General features: G+C 39.5%; 1 protein-coding gene across 5 annotated transcripts in view; it reads left to right on the forward strand.

The window, feature by feature from the left end:
* Positions 1-13,629: 13,629 nt before the first annotated feature.
* The window catches only part of ATP2C1 (ATPase secretory pathway Ca2+ transporting 1), a 45,063-nt gene continuing 36,103 nt past the window's right edge, over positions 13,630-22,589 (forward strand). Inside the window, exons 1-2 of one of the 5 annotated variants that reach the window (XM_066320694.1) lie at positions 13,630-13,739; positions 14,245-14,413. In XM_066320694.1, the coding sequence (XP_066176791.1) occupies positions 14,408-14,413 (6 nt within the window). In that variant the 5' untranslated portion in view covers positions 13,630-13,739; positions 14,245-14,407. Of the gene's footprint in view, positions 13,740-14,005; positions 14,493-22,589 lie in introns of those variants that run through there. The other 4 variants (XM_066320703.1, XM_066320711.1, XM_066320719.1 and 1 more) reach the window with 4 other exon arrangements.

Here is a 22,589-nt window from a genome sequence, read left to right on the forward strand (position 1 = left end):
CTGCTTAGATAAAAAACAATAGAAGGCATGTATGTGGCTTATTTAATGGTGTTTATGCTGGCAGGATTATCTCCTTTCCTTGAAGTAATTTTTCAATCCATTTGGCAAAGCAAGAAATGATTTTCTTTTGCCTTTGTTGCTAGTTACAGTATATCTCATTAACATTTGAGGAAATTAGTTTTCAAGAGTATTGTAAGGTTACCTCTTTCCATAACACAGGCATAAAGCTTAGACTTCCTGCTGAAAATTCCAGCTGGACCCAGATAAAATCTTTTTTCTGGAAGAAATTACAGGATGTTTTTTTCATTCACAGTTTCCAAAGAGTTTGTGACCAATGCTAAAGGAAATGGAAGAACCATCATTTTGTTCTGAGAAACCACTATCTTTCCTCCTGAATCCCAGCAGTAAATAGACATGTCTTGCATCCTTTCCAGCCAATGCTTGTTTAGGATTATTTCTCAGCTACACACCAGCCACAAGATGAATGCTAAAATAATTTCTCTAGCTGTTAGCTCATGCATAAGAGTGATGCCATCAATGAGGTTCCATACAGGAGAATTAACAGATGGGGCTTTGTCCTTTAGGGAACCCACCAAATGAGCTTTGGGAGTTCAGAACTGAGGCAGCACAGAGTGATTTGTACATTGTGCTTGGCATTGAGAGTATGTTTCTTTAACAATTAACACAGCTGCTTTGGCAGAACCCTTTTTAGCCTCTTTTCTGAAGGAAGTGAGTTGTATCTGTCCCCTTCCCCCAGTAACTGCAGAACTCATGGATAGAGAGTCTCAAAGATGTGAAACACCCACACACTTAATGAAAATGAGGCTGGTTGGTAAGAGGGGAGGCATCCTATTAAAACTGACTTTAAGAGCAGCATTACATCAAAGAGATCACGCAGGGGAGAATAATCAGCAGAACTTCGTGTACTGGAAAAGCTCCCATCAGTGTTTGCACCTCTCAAGTATTCAAAATAATAATTCCCAAAGCCTACCCTGGAGAGCACAATTGAGAATATCCTTGACTCTGATCCCTGGTAGTGGCTGATTGCTGCAGCTCAGTCAGTTTCCAACTCAGTCAACCAGAGGATACCAGACTGCTGGAGAACAGGCAGGACATTCCCCTATTCATGAGAGAGCTATTGCCATTAAAACATATTTGCCTTTCCCAAGTTTACAAATCAAATTAATTTAAAAAGCAGTGATTGAATTGAGAGTAGAGTTGGAAAATAGAGTCTGTGCTGAGTGGTATTAAACAGTCTTTCCTTCAAATCTCTGTTCTAACTGTGATGGGCAGGATTTGCAGGTCCTTCTAAGGTATGAGTAGGAACAGGGGACAGATCCTCTTGTGAGGATGTTCTCCTAACAAAGCTTATCAGGTGCTTGCTTGTTTAGTGCATTGTTCTTTTGCCTAATCTTTAGTTTTCCTCAAAAATGGCAACTCTGTTCAAGTCAAGGTCTTATCTCAAAATAACGAGGATATAACACTATCTTTGAGGAAGACAGTGTTCACAAAGGATGGGTCTTTAATCAAGGAGAGAAAAGCTTACAGGCTGCATGCAAATAGGATATATGGCACCAACTTTCAATCTGTATTTAATATCTGGAATAATTTATCTCGTCAGCCCATACTCTGAAATTGTGGTTAAAAATTCTTATAAAAGACTTCATACAGATGAAATAGAGGTTATAGTCCTTGTGCACAGTTTAGAGGTGGAAGTTCTGTTACATATACAGTCAGGCTGAAATAAAGAAATAGTTCCTTACATCTTTAAAATCTACATTAGTTGAATCAAATTGGCACAGTTCAACTTTGTCTCTAAATGTAGTTGTTGTATTCCAAGCAACATTAATGTAACTGAATCTTATATATGCTTCACACACAGTCCCTGAAATTACAGAACTACAGGCATTTTGAAATACATATTTCATGTGACAATCTAAGACTTTTGCAAGAATGATCTCTTCCAAGAGGGAAAGACTTCAGACATCTAGTTAGTTAGCCCGGGGAAGAAATACTGAGGAGCAGCTAAAGGGTCTGAACAGGACATGACTTTATCCACTAAAAGATCTGGCAGCTTTTGCTGAAATAGCTGGCACTTGATCTCTGCTCTGAGATGAACAATACCTCCCATTCCACACAAGTTAACCTCTAGCTAGAAGTGAGGTTGTCTCTTAGTGTGGAGACCTGTCTCTCTCAGGAGAGATGGCATCTGTGGTTGCTAGTGTTGTAACAGTGATAATGCTTTTATTATGGCTGTGATAGTTCAAGTGCTACTGCTAGCTTACAAAAAAGAAGGAAGGAAAGAGAGAGGCACTCTGGCTTTGTTTTGCTTTTCTAAAGATTTCTGTATCTAAAGATACATTTGGTGTAGGTGCCTCAGGTTTAGAGTGTAAGTTGCCTATGAAATACATGGGTATTACAAATGACATAGTATTTCTCTGCTAGGACAGCTAAGAAATCTGTAAAGCTATAACTTTTCCTTAAAAGTTCATTGTAATGGCTTTATCATGTCTAATTAATTTTGCTTAAGAGCAGTGATATTTTTACTTTTTGGTATGTAAAAACTAATGTATATGTAAAATTTGAGATGACACTTTAAAAATGGTGCTTGCTTTGAATGACTAAGGCACTCTGATTTTTGTGGTTAAACAGAGGCTTGACTAATTTTTCTAATGAAACATTTTCCCTCATATCTCTTATTTGTGTTCTGAAGCATAAAAAGCCCCGAGTGCTGCATATCCCTGGGATGTGGTATCTCCAGAATCTAAAATACTTTGATTCTCTGGGTCTGATGGATATTATGTTGTTTAATATTTTATACTTAAATCTATTGTGTCAGAACAATTACTATGATCTAACTGTTCCTTGCAGTTCACAAATTCATTTGGAACACTCTAAATCTTCTGATAGAGATTGGCAGCTCAGGTATCTTCCTTGTCACATTAGCTTCTCCTAAGCTCACTTAGATCAATATTTGAGAGACTGCATCAGAACAAATCCCCATTTGGTCTGATTTGGCTTTGTGCTAGACTTTCTCCTGTAGTCATACAGAAAGTCCTGTCAGGACTGTATGAAGTTATCCAATGATGTGTAGATTCTTTGTTATTTACCCAAAGCAGATTTTCTACTTGAATTATGATCAGTGGCATCAAAGCTTGAATGTTTTGCCTCTTCAGATAAACATCTTTGTTGAATCTCCATCTTATATTTCAGTTATAGGCTGGGTCTCCACTGCTTTTTGTCAGACATGACCAGAAAAGTTTTCAAGCATATGCTATGTCTATCTTTACAGACACATTTTAAGGTGAGGAGGTTTTGGTGTTGCCATAAGATACCAGCAACTAATAAAAACGACTTGAAGAAACCTCTAGGCTAAGCAAGGATCCTAGTCATAAGGCACTGAGCTTCTGCCTGTTTCACAAAAGCAAAAAGAGCTGTTTTCCAAACAGAAATCATAGAACTTATCTAGCTGCTGATGGACCATGGCAGCTCTTGCCTAATGGTTTATTCAAATGCTTATTGTAATATGTTGAAAACATATGAATCTAAATGGTCAATGCTAATTTATTTTTGGAGTCTGAGATTGAGATGATCTTCTGAAGAAATCTTACATCACTGACATTTTAAATAGGGTTGTAGTACATTTCCTGAAATAGTGTTGTTCATTTAGGCAGGTTTTTTTAACACAGATATCACATCAATCAGATATGGCCAGATTAGATGGAGCTCAGAGCAACCTGGTCTAGTGAAAGGTGTCCCCACCCATGGCAGGGAGGTTGGAACTAAATGATGTTTAGGGTCCCTTCCAACCCAAACCATTCTGTGTTTTGGCAATTCTTCACTTAGGCCAGTATGAAGACTGACGGGTTGCTGCTGACAGCTGTTGCTTGGGAAGGGACGGGAGTGGGGCAGGCTGTCTGCCACTCCTCAAATCTAGTGAAATGAAAAACCTTAACAGAATAGCCTGTGCAGTAGAAAGCTTATTCTCTCTTTAATCCTTAAGCTCAACTTTTACAGCTTTATTTAAATAACTGGTAGAACAGTGCATGTAAACACAAGTATGTCAAGGATTAAAAACCAAGAGAAAAAATTTGAAAACTAAGATATATTCAATTACTGAAGCTTTATTTGATTACGAATGAAACAAATTATTCATAACTCACAAAAAGATCTGTCCTATCCCACTGTTTCCTCTCTTTTTCATATAAGAATATGTCTGCCAGATACAGATGGATTAGATTAAATTTTTGGAGTCTTCATGTTAGCATTTCTAATGTAGTGGAAAGGCAAGGAACTAACAAAGAAACAAAGCTTAGGGAGCATTTAAAGGTCTGAGACAGTCAAAACAGATGCTTGGTTCCTGCTTTCTTAACTGAATTTCCTCAGCTGTGCCCTGTTAAATTAGCTTCTTGCACCATCAGATGTAGCGAACGTATGATACAGTTAAGAAGTACTGTGCTCACGTGCACTCAGTAACAGATATATTTATTTACATTTTTTCCCAGGAAATTAGACAGAATGGTAACAGTGCTACTTTCTAACCATATTTTTAAAAAATCAGAGCAGAAACGGCTCAAGAGGCATTAAAAAGGGCTAGGTGAAAATGCTTTTGAGTGTTTGAAATTCCAGGATTGTCAATCACAACCATTAAAAAAATTAATTGCCCTTTCAAATTCTGATTTCGATTCAGAGAAATTTCATTTGGCCTTTCTATTCAAGTTTTGAGGTTCATGCCTTCCAGATTTTCTATTCAACTAAAGGGATTAGAAGCTTTTTTCAGCATAGGCAAAATTCTTTGATATAATGGCACTGTTCCACAAGCCAGCCTGTAATATCAAATAATACAATATTAAAGCCCAGGAACTACAAAAGCTTAAACACAGCAGTGTTACAGGCATCAGGCTTTGGGTTGTAAACCTTCCTCTGGCATTCATGCCATGTCAAGCCTCTTTATGATATTTGCTTTGCATCCACAGGAAGTTTGTTATAAGCACGTACAGCCTATGCCCAGCCCTGAAGACAAAGCAGGGAACCTGAATTAGTAAAAGCAATCTTACTAATAGTGGTTGTCTTTCATAGTAACACATGGCATTTTTACTGAGGGCTAAAATAAAAATATTTGCAACCATTTTACATATAGGACTCAGAAGTGCTGGCATTGCTGCTGGAAACTTTTAAACCTGACCAAATTTCATGTTGCTGCTCCTTCAATCACAGTGCTGCAAAAGGCTCTGTGTTTGGGCTGGGCTAATTTCACATGGAAGGACAGGATGTCATGCCACAGCTATTTTAAAAGGTTGCTTGGAATTACTGTCACCAGTGACTAGGATACTTAAAAATCATTTAAATATATTAAAAAAAAAAAAGGAAATAAAAAAGGGTTCTGTTTAAAGACAAGTGCTTATGAAGCTTGCATACCTACAATAAATCTGAAACTCATCAGAGAATATTTGCTAAGAAGTTCCCATTGGGATCAGAGACCATTGTGTGCAGAATTGCAAAAATGAAATAATTTGCTTTTTTCTTCAGCATGGATGTACTTCTTTAGGTGGCCTAGGGCTTGGTGGAGGGAATGGGGGTATTCCTTTTGCTACAAACTGCAAAAGAAAATGCTGTTTTAGAGGTTTTGGCGAGTCTGAAAATGGACTTTATTTTTCCTCTCCAATTTTCAGTTTCTCTGCTACAGTTCGGCATTCTTTATGTTTTGACCCTAGGAGCAGTATCTTGATTACACTTTGCAGGATGTAACAGCTGAATTGATGCAAAGCTTAATTTATTCAAACCTAGCTCTCTCTCTTTAGATATTGCAGTGAGGCTATGATTTCAGATAAAACAGACTTAATAAACAGGAAAAATGCAACACCAAGGTTAGTTTATTCTACATCTTTTATAATCTGTTCCTGGAAGTGAAAAACAGCCTCACTGTACATAAATGTTGAAGATCTGAGGCTCTAAACAACCAAAGATCAAGTTTTCAAAAAGGCAAAACAATTTGGAGTGAATATTGTGGGAGACATGAAAGATGAATTCTTAAAAGCACCTGGCTTACTAAAATCTGCACCTAATGAAGAAAATCCTCCAGGAGTCCTGTTTTGCAACTCCAAGAGAAGCAAAATCAAGATTTTGGTTCTCAATGCAAACACACGTAAGAGATTTCTGATTAATCCATGTTGCTACTACAGTGTCAGAGGCTTCCAACAATTGCTTTGTTTTTTCCCTGGATGGATGATTTTCCACAAGTGAATGACTGATGAATCAGAAACATTTACATCTTGGTATCTTTTTATTTCTTCATATTAAATAAGTCACAGATAGATGGCTGGATAGGTTTATTATTAGGCATAACATAATAATAGATAAACTAATGACAGGCAGATTTAGGATTAAGTAAATCATAGATATAATAGGATTCATATAAATATAAAACATGCAGTATATTTAATGTGATGTGATAGATATGTTCTCATAACAGTATCTTAATATGACCTAAGATAATCTTCTGACCTTAAGTTTATTATATGACATATGATAAAAGTAGTATAGAAACCATGCCTCCCATTAGATATCAAAACATTCTGGTCAAGTTTTAAATGGTATATAGGAAATTCAGGGTTAAAGTTTACTTAAAGCTGAACTTCAAATAGGAAACAAGATTTTTGCTGATTTTTCACTACCAGTTTCTGTAATCTATTTATAGAGTTGTATCCTCAGAACTCCTCAACAGATCTGGATTAGGCTGGAGGCCCTTAAAGATGGAATGGGAACTGCCTAATTTTTTTCCTGAATGAGAAATGTTGGGTTTTTTCCTTCCTTCTGAATAGGCAGTTGTCATGCTGAATTGTACTGAATGTCCCCACTAGCCAGATGGTTGGGAGGAGGGCCTACGATACGAGTTTCAACTCTTTTTAAATTAAATCCTCCTCTGGTGCATCTTGGCTGGTTGCAGATGCACAGAACGCAGCTGACGTTAGCTGCTGAATTACTGGGAGACAGAGGGGCACCTCAGGGCCCTTTAAACCTTCCCATTGCGACAGGCTGCTAGAATATGCTCTCCCAATTTATATGATATAGATGTGGGCTTTGTCCCTCCCATATCCACTCCTGTCACTTTCAGCTGGGGCTGTACCCAACCGTTGGTGATGCATGAACTGAATATGTGATCTATTATTCAGAGTCAGGCTACTAAAGACGGTGATGTTGCCGGGTAATATTTTAGCACCTATTTTCAAGGCAGACAGGAGCCTTCTGTGAAATGTGTGCTTGTTTTTTAATTCTCTTGGGCTGAAGTTTGATATTCACTAGCAGTGGGGTATGGAAACACTCCCGGGCACTTGCTCCCACCTCCGCTTTGTCCTCATACAAGTTTGTGTGGCTGGATAGGTTAGAACAACCTTGTTAAATTTGGGTATTTTTTCTAAGTGTACTTTACTAAGTTCCTAAATGTTACACAACCTGTGTGTGCAGTTTTTATTCCTCCCCCTGCAACCTTATTGTTAACTTTGACTAAGAAAGCATCTGAATACAGATTTAGTCTTTCAATTCATCAGTTGGGACTGTCATAAAGTTAGGGGTCTTTATGATAGAGCAGGTAGTTGCAATAGAAGCACCCTATCTTAATTGCTTTTATCAGTCACCTTTACCAGCTTTAAAAATGTGACCTCAGACTGCTCTTTTCAAGACATAAGGGAGGAAAAAATCCTCTGTATATTTGACTCCATTTACATGAAAATTGTTGTAATACTAAAAATAAAAAGGTATATACAGGTGCTGTCCTGTAAAATGAAAGTTTGTAACGAATTCCTCCCAACCTGAAAAGCTGCCACATGCTTTCACTTGATAACATTTTTTGGCTCTGACTCTGAATAATATTTCACAGCCCAACATAGTATGCTTAAGTGTGTTATCAAACAAATCATCATATTCTTGCCAGAAGCTGAAATTGTGTAACTATGTAAACATCTGTTTATTAACTGCCAGCTCCTCACTGAGTATTACCTTTGCCCTGTTTTGCTCTCATCCATAGTCTTGAAGAAGAATTTCCAAGAGAGTCTTGGCAAACTTACATGTCTGTAATATATGCAGCATTCCTGAAATTCTTGGCACATTAGCCTTGAATCAATTCAAATGAAAGTACTTTGCTATTGCTGGTTTTTATTTGCTGTTTATAGTTTCATTGTTGAAATGTCTTTATTCTCCACCACAGCTTGCTATAATGTAACTGAAATAATTTTAAAGTAAATGGGGTGCCTTCTTTGCCATGCAATAAATTTCAGTCATTCCTCAGAAAGAGATAAACCTTTACTAGGGAAGACTTTTCCACCTTCTGCTGTATTCAGGCTACAACATGATGGCAGCTGCAGCTGGCAATGCAAAGGAGTGGAGTCTTTGTCCTGTAGCAGACATCCTAACAAGGCATTTTTCCTGCCTCAGCCAAGACTTCCAACAGTAACTTGCTTCACAGCATATTCCAATTATAGAGCACATGTTTCTTGGCTGTCTTTTACAGGCAATGTGAAACTAGATCTTTACTTCACAAAATGTCTCTGGAAATGTGAAGCCTCCAGTAGATAGGACAGAGGCACTTGTGAGAGCTTCCACATTAGCAGTGAAACTTTACTGGAGTAGTTAGCTTTTAAAATAGTCACTGAGGAGAAAATAGAAACAGCTGAAGAGCTCTGTGAGTCCTAAATAAAGGGAAGGGAAACCTCTCTGGAAAATGTGCAATTAGTATTTTTAACTATTTCAAAATAGTGCAGCTGAAGGAAGAAAATAGCAGGTGAGAATACTGAATATGTGCATGAGATGGAAGGTACTGAAGAAGAAAAGTATGGAAGATGATATGTGGGTTTGAGATAAGTTGAGTGCTATGGTCAGAAAATGAATTAACTTTGTCTTTCCCTGAAGGATAGATTCAACCTGATTTTCTTGAACGCTCCGGGTATACAGTCACAACAGTTCAAACTGATTAAAGATTTTAGTCCTGTCACTGCTGTACACTGCCTTCCTCCACTACTTCTGAGAGTTCAGTAGTAGAGCCTTTTTTGAGGCAGGCTTTCTTTTTGGCCAGATCAGTCCTCCTGAGATGGGTTATCAAGAGAGGAGAATGTCAAGGCCAGTGCAGAACTTGACACCAGCAGAAGGGCAATCACAGAAGCCTGATTTTATGTCAACTTAAACTGCTGTGGGGCTGCACACCTCTGAGTGTAGAATATTGGTAGGGGTGCTGCCTAGGGATGGGATGACATGGTTAAATTCAAGTGTTTTAAAAATCAGTGAAATATAATTTAAGACTCCCATAAACCAAAGTTCCTTAATTAGCATAATTGCAGAGTGTCAAGACAGGGCTGAGCCAAGGTAATTTGAAAATGTAGTTATGTTCCTTACATCTTAACATTCTCAGAATTATAAAATTAAATGAGCACTTATTTCCTCTGGGAAAAATGTATAATTTTTCTTCTTTTAAACTTGAACTGATTTTATACACACACACACACACACACACACATGCAGACATACACAAAAACATTTGAACTTTGGGTGGGTTTGCCTTGGGTTTTCCTCTGGAGAATTTGATATGGAGATGAGGTGATTGCTTCTATCTGCTATCCGTTGAACAGCATGGATGGAAAGGATGTGGAGATGAAATTTGCAACACAGGCTTTATAAATGGCGTGCCATTTAAAACATGTAAATGAGAAGTTCCAGTATCATTCCTCCCCTGTCCTGACTCCAGTCATACAAGAACCTTGTGGAGGGCTGTAAAAGCACTGGTGAGTTTTTGACTTCCAGATGAAAGACAACAAAAAAATGTGATTAAATCAACGTCTGTCTTACCAAAAATCAGGTTTTTTCTTCCATGAAAGCTAATTTGTGCTCAGTGTATTGAGGGCTGTTTAAGTTATACCTAAAGCAAAGCAAGCAAGCAGCAGAGAAGTCTGTTTTGACAGAAGGATCATACACCAACCCTTTCTGACCCAAACTGAAATGCTATAGAAAGCTTTGTCCATATTAAAATATTATCCATGATATGGTTCAGAAGATCAACTCTTGTTATAATGTATAAATGAATTCTTATGAGATTAACAAAATTTGTAATAGATTTCAGTAGCATTACTCAACACTGACAGACTTTAAACAAATTCATCTTGTGAAGGATACTATAAAACAATACTTTAAAAGAATCTGGAAGCTCACTTCAGAGCAACAAGTATTTCATGTGCTGTCATGGTCTGAAAAGTGACTTCAACAGAATTCTCTATAATAAATCTCTAATCTGTGAACCATGCAGTTATAGTTATCCTTGTTATGTTTAAAATACATTTTACTGCTTTTGATAATGGTGTAGCACATGGGGAGCCATTGAGATGAAGTTAAATTGATTGAGATCCCAAAGACTAAACCAAACTTGTAGTTCAGCTTGCATATAAACAAGCTGCAGGTTAAGGCCTATCTGTTTAATGCCATTAAGAGTGAATTCTCCCTTTTTCGCTTCCAACTGTTTGTTGGTACTTCTTAGACTGTGACATATTTACTAATTTTTAATTTTTCCAAGCTTTCCAAAGGCCTTTAATTCTTCTGAAGAAATAGAAAGGCAACGAAAAACTGGGGATGGGGTGGTGGTGGCTGGGTGGCAGGAACTCTTTTCTATTGATGCAGAACACTAAAGGGGTGCTGTGTGGCATTAAAACCCGGTAATACAGCAAGGTAAGGAGAATGCCTCGGGCAGGGCGCTGCTTTAGTTGCCATTGAATGCTCATGGAACTCTTCCCTACTGAATGTAAACCTATTTCCAGAAGGTTTGCTTGTTTTTATGAAGTATTTTCAGGACTGTGAACTAGAAAGAGAAAATGCTAACAACCACCAGTGTTCAGTCCTTTTCCCTCCCAAACTTATCAGTGTTGCATATCTCTTTCACAAAAGGAGATTCTAACTGTGACATTTAAAGACTGTTTGTGTATGTTTTTCTGGTTTGTATACGTATTTTCACTGGAATTATTCTCTTTGGGCTAGACATGTTTGCTCACTGGAAATTCAGAGGAGCATTTAATTGCAAGATTTTTTTCAAGATTAAAAGAGGTAAAGCAAATATTATTGTAATTTGTGAGTGCAACTGGCTATGACAGGTTACTGTAAGTAAAGCCTTTTTTTTCAATTGTAGACTTATCTCTACAATCATATTTTAATAATGTGCTTTGGTTTGCCAAATAATGCCTTTGCCACACACTTCAATGAGACTTCCTGAAGATATTAAGGCTGTCCTAATACTCTTGTGAATCAAGCTCAGATTAAGGATGGGATTTTTGAAGAAACAACATTTACCAGCAGCTGTAAATAAAATACTTTGAGCTGTTTATCAAACGGTCACTGTTTGCAACGTGTCGAACATGGCAGAAACCATACTATAATTTTCAAGGATGGATATAGTCCTTGTATAATGCTGAAGTGGCACTTCCCAGCTGCCTGGTAGCATTACAGGCTGTAATATTGGCAGATGTACATGATGTGAAAGAGATTAAGCCTTCAAGACACAACTTTTTTAGTTGTTGCTATGGATAAGGACTTGCTTTTGACTTCTCTTCTTGTGAGATAGGTGAACACAGAATGTTTCTTAGTATGCAGACTTTTTCCCAGATATTTAGGTCTCAATTGTGAATAATCTCAGTAATGTTCAGGAACTCCCACTCTTCTCCCCAAAACTTTTCACAATCTAAAGAAGCCCAAACGTGTTGTGGATGTAAACAGTATTAGGACCTACATGCTTTGTTTTTTTCTCCATGAAATATTTACCGAAGTTTTTAATATTTCATGATAGAATATGATATTGAAAGCAAGACCAACCTGCTTTAGCAAAGCAACTAAATGTTTTTCTCATTGGGTGCATCAGTTTTGTGTTGAAACTGTGGCATTATAACTGTGAGTGTGTCATGTGTACCTTGGAAGGGTTCGTAGTTTGCTTACATACAAGTTAACATAAGCGCTGCCTTGGAGGACAGTCACTGCTACTTGTAGTGGGATACTTCATGGAGTAACCACGGAGAGACTCAGGTAACATGGCAAGTACATGGGACAGGTCAAAAATTGTGTAATAGTTAATCTCAAACTACTAACTTGCCTGTTGTTATCTTAATTTCCTGAATGCAAATATCCCGAGCCTTTCCTTTAGGACAACTCTTCTAACTCTTCTTCACTTCTCAAAATATATTGATGAATCTATATTACATCAGAACTCAAAGTTACCTCCAAAAGCTTCAAAAGAAGCAAGGATGGTCTTTAGCTTCAAGAGGCATGCTATTATGGGTTGAGAGATTCATTTGAAATGTTAAAATTCAGTTCTGTTAAATGCTGCTTATGAACTGACAAAGACTGAGTTTGGTTTCTTCTGTTGCTTAAGAAAAACAAAACCAAGGCGACAGGTTGTTAATCATGCGATGTCAATGCAAGTGCTTTTTTCAGACCATGTTGTCACTGCTTCTTTAGAAATGGGATGTAAAGCCTGCAATTAGCACGTCTTCATTAGATTCCGACCTTGGAAGTTGAAAGTTATTTTGCTCTTGCTAGTAGTGTACATCACACTTGAAATTAAAATTAATCATCTCAGAGGAAATTATTTTTACTTTTAAACTTCCCCAGCTGAAGAGCTCAGCATTGCAACTATAGTTTCAAATAATATTCCTTTGGTGTCTAAGTGAACATAATTGAGTTGGTAAAGCATTCCCCCCCCCCCCCCCCCCGAGAATTCAACTAGTTATTAGGGTTGGTGGTTCCATAAATGGTAGCTAAAACCTACCTTTAAATGTAGTTACCTGATGTGTTTTAAGTTTTTGTATTGAGTCGATTTTTTTCCCTGCTAACATGTACAAGAACATGATAACGTGGTGCCGCAAAACCAACCAGGGCTGCCAGCCTAGCTTGGCTGTATTGTAACTCTAACATTAGGAGCTACCTAATGCCTTAAGATGCCATTGGGAAGATTCCCATTATTAGAGGGGGAAAAAAATCACTTTTAGGGTGATCAGGCATTGGAACAGGCTGCCAAGGGAGGTGGTGGAGTCACCATCTCTGCAGGTGTTCAAGAGGCGCCGGGATTTGGCGCTGGGTGTTATGGTTTAGGGAACTCAGTGGTAGTGCTGGGTGCACAGATGAGCTTTATCACCTTAAAGGTCTTTCCCAGCCTTGACGATTCTGATTCTATTCCATGTGCGTGACCCCGGTTTTCATGGGAGGGCAGCAGAGCAGCGCTGTGAGGCGAGCGGGAATGACGGCGTTGTTTTCCCACGCCAGGAGGGCCGGGTTTGGCTGCGGGCGCTGGCGCCGGGCCGGCGGGGCCGAGGGCACGGGCCGGGCCCTCAGCACAGCGCGGCGCTGCTCGCTCCCCGCGCCGGCCGCTCAACGCCGCTCCCGGATCCGCCTTCTCGCGGCGCCGGGCGGCTGCCGCCCGGGCGGGGGCCGAGGCGGGCACCGGGCGGGGGCTGGGCGCTCACACGCGTTTATTTTCAGCCGCGGCGCGGCTCGGCTCCCGCAGCCCGCGGAGCTGCCCGGCGCTGCGGGTGAAGCCGCTCCGCCGTGCGGGGGCACCGGGGGCCGGCACGGCGCGGAGCGAGCGCTGCCGGCGGGGGCGCGGGCGTGTGTGTGTGTGGGCTCCGCCCGCCCTTCCGCCGCGGCGCCCCGCCCCGTCCGCCGCCTCTGCCCGCGGAAGTGAGCGGAGCGGGGATGCGGCCGCGCCGCCCCGGCGCTCCGAGGTGAGAGGCGCGGCCGGGCGGCGGGGCCGGGGCGGTGGCCGTGCCGGAGCCGCCGCTTGCGCCTCTGAGCGCTGCCCAGCCGCCTCCCCCGCTGCCCCGCGGCCTGCGCCGCGCCGCGGGCGGGGCCCAGGGGGCTGCGGGCTGGCGTCGCTTCGGGCAGGCAGCGCTTCCCTTTGCCGCTCCTCTGTCTCCCGCCTGGCGCCGAGGATGCGGGGCGCGGGCAGAGCGGGGAAGGGGGGGTTACTTGGGGTGAGGGTTTATTTTTAGGAGCGAACGCCCCTCCCCGGGTGGGACGAGGCTGTTGGAGGCTGGTGGCGAGGGGGAAGCGGCGGCGCTGCTCCTCCGTGTTGCTGGAGCTGCTGGGCGGCTAATCCTAATCCTCATCCTCGGTGGTCTCTCACAGCTGTGCGGGCTCCCTCTGTGTGCGTGTGCTGCTCTGCGCTGGGCAGCCTATACTTTTTTTATAAATTTTGGATTTTTTAAAAAATAATTTTTCCTCTTTTAGCGTTGGTTTCTCTTGCAGATGTTGCTGCAGGTGGGGGCAAAGGGAGCTCTGTGATTGCCTGGGATCTTGGGGCATTTCTGTCTTCACCTTTCCGCTCCTGCTCCAGCGCTGCTGTTGCTAAAGACTTTTGTAACTATCGACTCAAGTACAATTTCGATGGAAAATGAAGGTAAAGGTCTCATCAGAGTCACTGACTTCATTGGAGCTAAGAGGATTTTTGCATGCAATTTGGTGACAACTCCTAACTGGTGCGTGTGTATGTTTTACCGTTCCAGGGGTTCGCAGGGTTGCTCTCGTGTGTTAATCTTGTGGTAGGGACTTCGATCTGCATATCGAGGTTTCAAGATTTGTAGCATCATCGTTTTTCTTTATTTGCCCTGCTGCTTGTTGAACTAATTGTCAGACCGATTTTATTCTCTCTTGACAGATATTCGTAGCATCTATTGTGCATTTCAGTGCTCCGTGTTTTTGGAATAAAATTATTTTATTTAGACAGAAGCTTCTTAGCATTTGTTGCTCGGTATTTGCTTAGATTATATGACTCTCTTAAATTTGTATTTCGGGGGAAATTGAGAAGCATTAGTTGCATTTCACTTTGAAATATTTAGTGTATTTATATGTTCTTGAAAATTACTCAGATTTGCCCTCTTGGACAGTATTTAATTTAAAAATGATGCTGAAGTTTTGAGTACTGAAAGAAGTTGCTCTATTTTGCTTTCCCCTTCGTATCTAGTTTGGAAATTACTTAATCTGGGGAATTACTTCATTTTTTTTCCTGTTGGCCTTCCGTTTATGCTCTGGGAACCTTGCAAGCCCCTTTGCATTGTGACAGTGACTTTATGTTTGTTTCTCTTTCTGTTTGACTCTATATGTTGAAATTCTCTGAAATTTATTATTTTTATTGCTATATATTTTAAGAAAAGAAGCATTGATACCTTCCCCCCCTTGCCTTTTGCCATCACTATTCCTTGAAAATGGGTGGTGGTTTAGGTGGCTGCTGGATTTCTTTGCTCTAGGTTGTTACATGACATGTTAGGTGTTCCTTTTCCTCCCACCCCTGTTTCAGAAGAGGAGTGGTTTTTAATTGTTTGACTTGAATGAATAACTGAATTGAGATTGATTAGTAGACATAAGTTATTTTTTATGGTTGGATATTTTTCTGTTTTGAAATGTGGTTGTCGTGAATGACTGAAAGTTGTGGTAGTTTTGAAGTCCCATCCAAGTTGAAAAAAAACTGTGGTTTGCTGTCATCTGGCATTTCAGAACTTTCTTCTAACTTTAAAATCATGTTTAGAATATTTTAAAATCTGTTGATCATGCCTCCAGCTGGATACTTGTAAAGAAGAGCGTGGACCTTGTAGGTAGCAGGAATTTTGAAGTGCACGGAGCACCTCTAGATGATTGATCTTTGTTTTTAGAGGCGGGATGGCTGACAGAAGTGGGGTCAGTGCCTTTGCATTGCAGTCACTGTTACAAGTAAAAGGGTTTTGAATGGGCAACGCCCAGGAGCAGGGGAAGGCAAGCAGAGATAATACCACTGAATAGAATTACACTTAAGGGAAAAAAAGTATCTGTGTGCCAAAACCCAAATGGCAGAAAGACTTTTAACGCCTTACAGTTCTGCTAGCAAATAAATAGTATATCACAGATGTAGTTTACATTCCAGTTGTGTGTGATAGTGTGGCTCTGCTCTATTCTTCCAAATGCACAAAGATGACATTTCTTATGAAATAAATAAATTTTGCATAAAAACCAGCAGTATTTGTATGATAGAAATTATATAAAAAAAAAAAGCTTTAGCTAGGAGAAAATACTTTAAAATATGATCAGATGCATAGTTCAAGGGCAGAAATAAAGGCTGTGGCTTATTGAGGGTTTTCAAAATGGGGTAATCTTATGGGGGTAGGAGAAAATTATGTATGATAAAAGGACTGAAGTGGTTCTCTGAACACATGAATTACTTCTTCTCTACTATTTCTGCTCTTATATCCCTCCATCTCATAATTAATTGAGTCTCCAGATGGGCATGGATATTTACAACTGTGTACTGTCTGTTTCGGTGTTCTGGGTATTTCTGAGCTCTTTTTCTGTCAGTGTGACATTTTGAGGCAGCTAGACACCAACAGCTTTCATATTGGAACTTTTCAGCACTCTGGATGTTCCTTAATGTATTTTTTCCTGGTGACAGCTGAATAATCTTTGTAATCTTGTAGAACAAAGATTTGCATTTAGAATATTTTTAAGCTTTTTTCTTTTTTCTCCCCTCAAGTATGTGTTTGCAAAGTCTCTTAGGTTTGGATATATGAAGATATGGCACATTGTGAGGTTTTTTCCTGTCCTATATTTCAATGAATATTCAATATGGGGAAATGATGAGATGGTTAGGAAAACTGATGCTTTTCTGTGTAAATTCAGTACTCATAAGCAGTATTATGTGTTTATGTCCAGGCTAGTTAATGTTTTATCCTGAGACTTTGTGGTTCCTGTTTCTTGTGTTGTATTGATTGAACTTCCGCAGAAATTCATGTTTCTCATGGTAATGAGGAAGAGAGAATTTCCCATCATAGAAAGACTTCTGTGTGATCATACAACTATGATCTAGAGGAATGATGTTTGTATTTCCATTTGGAACGATGGAATTTTGTGACTTCTTTCTGTAGGGGCTTTTTCTTAAACTGTAGGCAGTTAAGAAAATCTTGCATGGACAAAACATAATTTTGTAATTTTTGGATCTCTCCACTGGTGCTTGTGGGTCATCTGAAGTAATTTTCTGTACTGTAGTCTTAAATTTTTTTTCTTCCTCTTACCAATGTATTTTAGATTGTGACTTAGGCTGCTTGCTTGAATGGGAATTGTCTTGTAGAAGTCTGCCTTTTAGTAGAAAAATAAAACACACAATTTAGATCTCATAGATTTTGAGCTTCTTTGAGGTCAGACCATGATGGCAAATACAAATTGTTAAGTAGCAGTACTGCTTTGTTACCAAGGCCTTAGGTAGTATTTGTTTTCATCTCATTAAGACCAGAATGAGAGAGGTCAAAGTAACGTTTTCCTCCAAAAAAGGTTTCCCAAAATCCTGTGGAAGGTTGGTACAAAAACTCAGACCAGACTTGCTGCATGTAATAAAACATCATATGGTGATTCAGAAATCCTCCTTAATCCTCATTGTTTTGAGTCCTAGTTAATTTCAGCTAATCTTCAAAGATGATGGTCAACTTCAGCCTATAGGCTGTAGTAATTTCAGGATAATTTTAATGATTGGATGAATAGGGAGATGCAAGTGAAGACTTTTGTTTCTTAGAAAAAGATACTTCAGTTCTTCATAAAATCCTGACAAATTAGTAATTCTGTTTGTCTCATGCTTGAAGTGCAGTTGAATTTCCTAGTGAGTTTCACAGGTGGTGGTTTTTTGTTTTGGTGGGTTTTTTTAAAGTGATGACAATGGACGCAGTTGCTAAACTATAAGATTGAAGATGAGTGAATAGATTTGGGGTTTTGGGGGCAGTAAGTTTTAGCACCCTGGACGGGCTCATCATAGATTAGGCAGCCCTAAGTACTAACAAAGGGGTGGAGCTTGTGTACATGCAACAGACAGCAGAGGGGGAAGGGATGCCTGCGGCAGCAGTGGCTTGGAAACAAACTAAATGGTTCCAGAGTGTCATCATCAGTTGTTCGTTAAGTAATATCTAAAATAATCAGATTGAAATTTGGGATGAAAAATGTTGGAGTTTCTGAAATGGACTTGGTGTTATCACAACAGTTGAAGTTCCTTTTGGAATTTAGATGATTTCTTAAGACATTAGTGGGTGAAACAAGGAATTTGATATTCATTGATTACAGTTTTTTACTATCTACAGCTTGTAGAAAGCTAGAAACTAATACTTCACACTTATGTTGGCAGAAGTTACATCTTTTGAACTTGGAGGTTAAGATGGGAGAAGAGAATTTTTCTTACCTTTTTTTAAAAAAAAGTGGGAGTCTTCACTCAAGACCAATTCTATTCCTATATGTAAACAGTACTTTGATAACTTAAATAACTGCTAAGTTAATATAGCTCAGGCTTGCATTAGAAACATGTATTTCCTTTTTAAATGGAGAGTCAGAGTAATCTTTTGATCTGTCTGGTTGATGGAGCATTAGATAATTTTAGCCTTTTCTTTCCCTATGCAGGTAACTTGGAAATGTTAATGTATAATAACCTAGAAGTGATTTAAGATGTTGTCAGTTTGAGTTCAGATGTTGCAGAATGTATGTTTAGTTATTCTGCTCCCTCTGAAACTTTTTTTCTTGGAGAGTCTATGGCATAATCTCCTAGTGGGGCAGGAGAGGCATTACTGTAAGGAAAATGTAGACAAAATTCAACCAAAGAGAAACAAACATTTTTGCTTGTGCTTTTGTAGTGAAGAGTTACAAATAAGCAGTGATTTGAGCATCTTGTGGTGCTTTTCTGTAGGACTGAATAAAAGGGCCTCCTTATTGTTGAAAAAAGATCCTGCTTCTGAGCTGTGTTCCTGTGCTGATGTTGTGTTGACTCTCGTGGTTGTTGGACTTGTCTGGCTTGCAGGCTTGGCAGAAGGTTAGCCCAGCCCATTCTTCTCTTTGCCCTTGTTGGGCAGCTTTCTGTTGAGTTAGAAAATTGAATGGGTTCATGAGATGTTCAGGTCATGTTGATGGACAGAGGAGTGAGACCTGTTACCTTGACTCAGTTCCTTACATAATCATGGCTTCATTCAGTATCAATTCACCCACAGACCATGGTGGAATTTTGCAAGAGTGGCATAAGTTAATAAGTAGATTTTTAGTTGTGAGAGCTGCCTTTGATATGTTGAAAGAGTTCAGATGATAGCTAATTGGCATGGGGTGATAAAATTGACATTTGCAGTGTGGTTTGTAGAAGCTAAAAGGAATGATAAAGTTACAAGGTATAAATTTGGGACAAGCGTCTGTTTCTAGTTATTTGTTTTGGAAACATTCTGCTCCAAACAACTAGAAAGGATAAAATGGATAATGGGTTAACAGGTGCCATCTACAGAATCTTTTACAAAGGCTTTTGAAATATTTGTAAATCATAAATTTTCTGCAGCACTTTTTTCTGCATACATAATTCACAAAAAAAAAAAAAAGGCAGCATTATGAATACAGTGTTGCTGCTTTCTTGATACTAGTCATAAGAAAATTTATTGCTATAAATAGAGTAATTATGCTGTGAGTTGTGTTTGCATTTAAATTGACACTGACACTAGCTTGGTCCTGAGAACTCTTGGAAACAGTAAGTTCAGTATTTTTTTACGTAGAAATTTATTTTGTTGCATTATGAAGAGACTGCATAGCTGTCAAAGATATAATTAACTATGGGGTCTTGAACTTTGTAATTTTAAACAAATACTGAGAGAATGTTTCTATTGGTGTTTTTGCTTAATACCATTATATGGCTACTAAATTCTGCATGTCATGGATATCACAGGGTGATAAAGTTCTTCATTTTAGCGTTTGCCATTCAGGTGCCATCCTTGATTCAGAGAAGCTCAGCACTTCCAAGTGTTATGAGATACAAGCAGGCTGTTGGAGAGCAGCCATATGATCTTATTTCTAGGCTTAAATGTTCTCTTCCAGAAATTTAGTGACTCTCTGGCAAGGTGGATGACTGATACTTAGGCCCAAAGTTTTTTGGCCTTTAACTTCTGCAGGGCTTCCTGTGAATCAGGATTTAAGCTCAAGCAGGAGCTATTTAGAGTCAAACAAGGCAGGGCCAGCAGTGTGATCTTCCTTGGTCGATGGGTTTCTGAACTGATAAGCTTTGCTTTCATTGAGGCACTAGCATTGATTTGATCATTTTAGTGTGTACTTAGGATTGTTTATCTTTTTGTTCTTCTGATTAATAAGTAATGACAAATGTAAGAAATGTCCAAACAGACTTTCCTAGTGTTCAAGGAGCTTTTTTGAACAGGAAGACTGAAAACCTAATATTTTTGCCAGCCAACTATAGATAGGTCTGATGAGTTTGTCAGTGCCTTCTTGGTATAGCTGATACCATCTCCAGGCTTACAGCAATGAGGCTTTAAACTCATCATAGTACATCCTCCATAGTATGCATAAGTACTCTAAATGGTAAATCTTTTGTAGAAATGAAATGGGAAATGTGTTTGGCATTCTTAAGTTTTTCCTGTATTCTACATTAAATAAGCTAAAGGAAAATAAAGTGGTGTTGGAGATTTAGTTGGATTGTTTTGCCATCTGACAGTCCACAGCACTGCAGTCAGGTTAAGGTATGATTATTTTTGTGAAATGTTTTCTCTAGCTAGGGAGTAGGCAGTTGTCACTCACAAGGTTTGCAAGATAATCACATGGTGTATACTATGATTACATCAAAGTGCCCATCTTTACTCTTTGCTGCTAGCCTCAGTTGAACTAAATGTCCTACTTTCTGTTTTTTAAATTAAAGAAGACATCGGGAAACATCCTGAAAGAGCAAAATGTATTCCAGTTGTGGAGCCATGTTTCTCAGAGAGTGTTCTTGGAAAGTATTTTTAGAACTGGAGAATAGTTCTGGAGCTTTATAGACTATTGTAGAGTTAATAAATTGGATGTTAAATGGAGCATCTTAGTCCTTATTACACTGCCTGAAGTAGATGGGGTTGGGGATAGGTCACTTAAATATTTTACAACTTTTAAGGTAGGACAAGCTTGAGATTTAAAATGGTCAGTGCCAGTATTCAATTTCTGTTTCTTATTTGGTCAGAAGTGCCAAAGGGCTGTGTATCAAAGAGTAGGGTTCTGTATTATGGTTGTCTCATGGCCACGGTGAAAGTCCTAAGCACTGCTGAAAGTGGTACTGGAATATAAGGCAGGGATTTTTTTCAGGCTTACAGAGCAGGTTGTTCTTGTAATTTGGGTGTTTATATTTCTTTGGTTAATGGATGGTGTCTTGCCCTTTTTCTGTTAAGTGTTATGAAATGGCACACAATAGCAAGGGGCTGAAACTGTGACCTCCCAGGATAAAATTACTCTGCAAGGAGTACTCATTAATACAAATTAGTGGCTTTCTTTTCTTCTGGCTTTTTTAGAGTCAGAACTTTTCTATGTGAACTTCCTTTGATGTCGGGGCTCCTGGTAAATGTTTTAAACTAAAATACTGTTGAATAGGAACAAATTTTTTTTGACTGTTAGAATACAGGGTTGCTGCAGCTGTTTCTCCAGAAGTGAAAAATCATCACACTTTTCCAGAGGAGTACATTCAAAAAAAGGCAGTAGACAGTAACTTCAAAGCCTTCAAGAAGTATTTGTTTTTCTGAGCAAACAGTGCCTGGTAGAAAACAAGTGGCTTATTAGTTTGCAGACTTCAGTCTTTTGTGGGGTGGGAAGGGACAGCTCTTTGCAGTGCAAGTGAAATATTTTTGCTAATTGGTCGTGGCTATTTGTGTTGAGTAAGTGTTGGCCCTTCTTGTTCTAAAAGCCTTATTTCCCACAGAGTTATGTTTCAGAGTTCAATGCTCTCTGACCATGTTCTTTTAGATAACTGCATAAGGAGGGTGCAGCACTGAATATTAGGGCAACAAAACTTGTGAAGGTCTGAAGCACAAGTCCTTTGAGGAGTATCTGAGGGAGCTGGAGTTTAGCCTGGAGAAAAGGAGGCTCAGGGGAGACCTTATTGCCCTCTAGAACTACCTGAAAGGAGGTTGTAGCCAGGTGTGGGTTGGTATCTTCTCCCAGGCAACTCAGGACAGGACAAGAGGACATGTCCTCAAGTAATGCCCAAGGGAGGTTCAGGTCATACATTAGGAGGAACTTCTTCACAGAAAGGGTGATTACACACTGGAATGGGCTGCCCAGGGAGGTGGTGGAGTCACTGTCCCTGGAGGTGTGTAAGGAGACTCAGTGCCATGGTCTAGTCACCATGGTGGTGTTTGGTCATAGGTTAGGCCCTGATCTCAGAGGTCTTTTCCAGCCTAATTGCTTCTGTCGTGTCAAATGTGTGTGCTTGAAGATACTTGATGTTATGTGGGTTTTTTTATTTAGCAGAAGGACACATTCGTATTATGTTTTCAGTGTATTTTGTAAGTATAGTTTGTAATCGGCAAAATGTAGAAATCTCAATACACAGTTCATTCACAATACCAATGCAATTCATGTTTCCTGTCTCTATATCTGCACCATTGTCATGCTGGGCATCCCTCATCACCAGAAAGGATCCTGTGGGTTGAGACCCCACAAGGTGCTCCTGAAATTTTGTCAGTGGTTCAGTGCATGTGGTCACTGAGCATGGTGAGCCTGACCAGCATAGGGGGGAAGCAAACTCCAACATTAGCATTCTTTTGGTGAAATGGGGAGAAACATTCACACCACCA

Source organism: Sylvia atricapilla, chromosome 1 (genome assembly GCF_009819655.1).
Source record: "Sylvia atricapilla isolate bSylAtr1 chromosome 1, bSylAtr1.pri, whole genome shotgun sequence".
Classification (NCBI taxonomy): Eukaryota; Metazoa; Chordata; class Aves; order Passeriformes; family Sylviidae; genus Sylvia; species Sylvia atricapilla.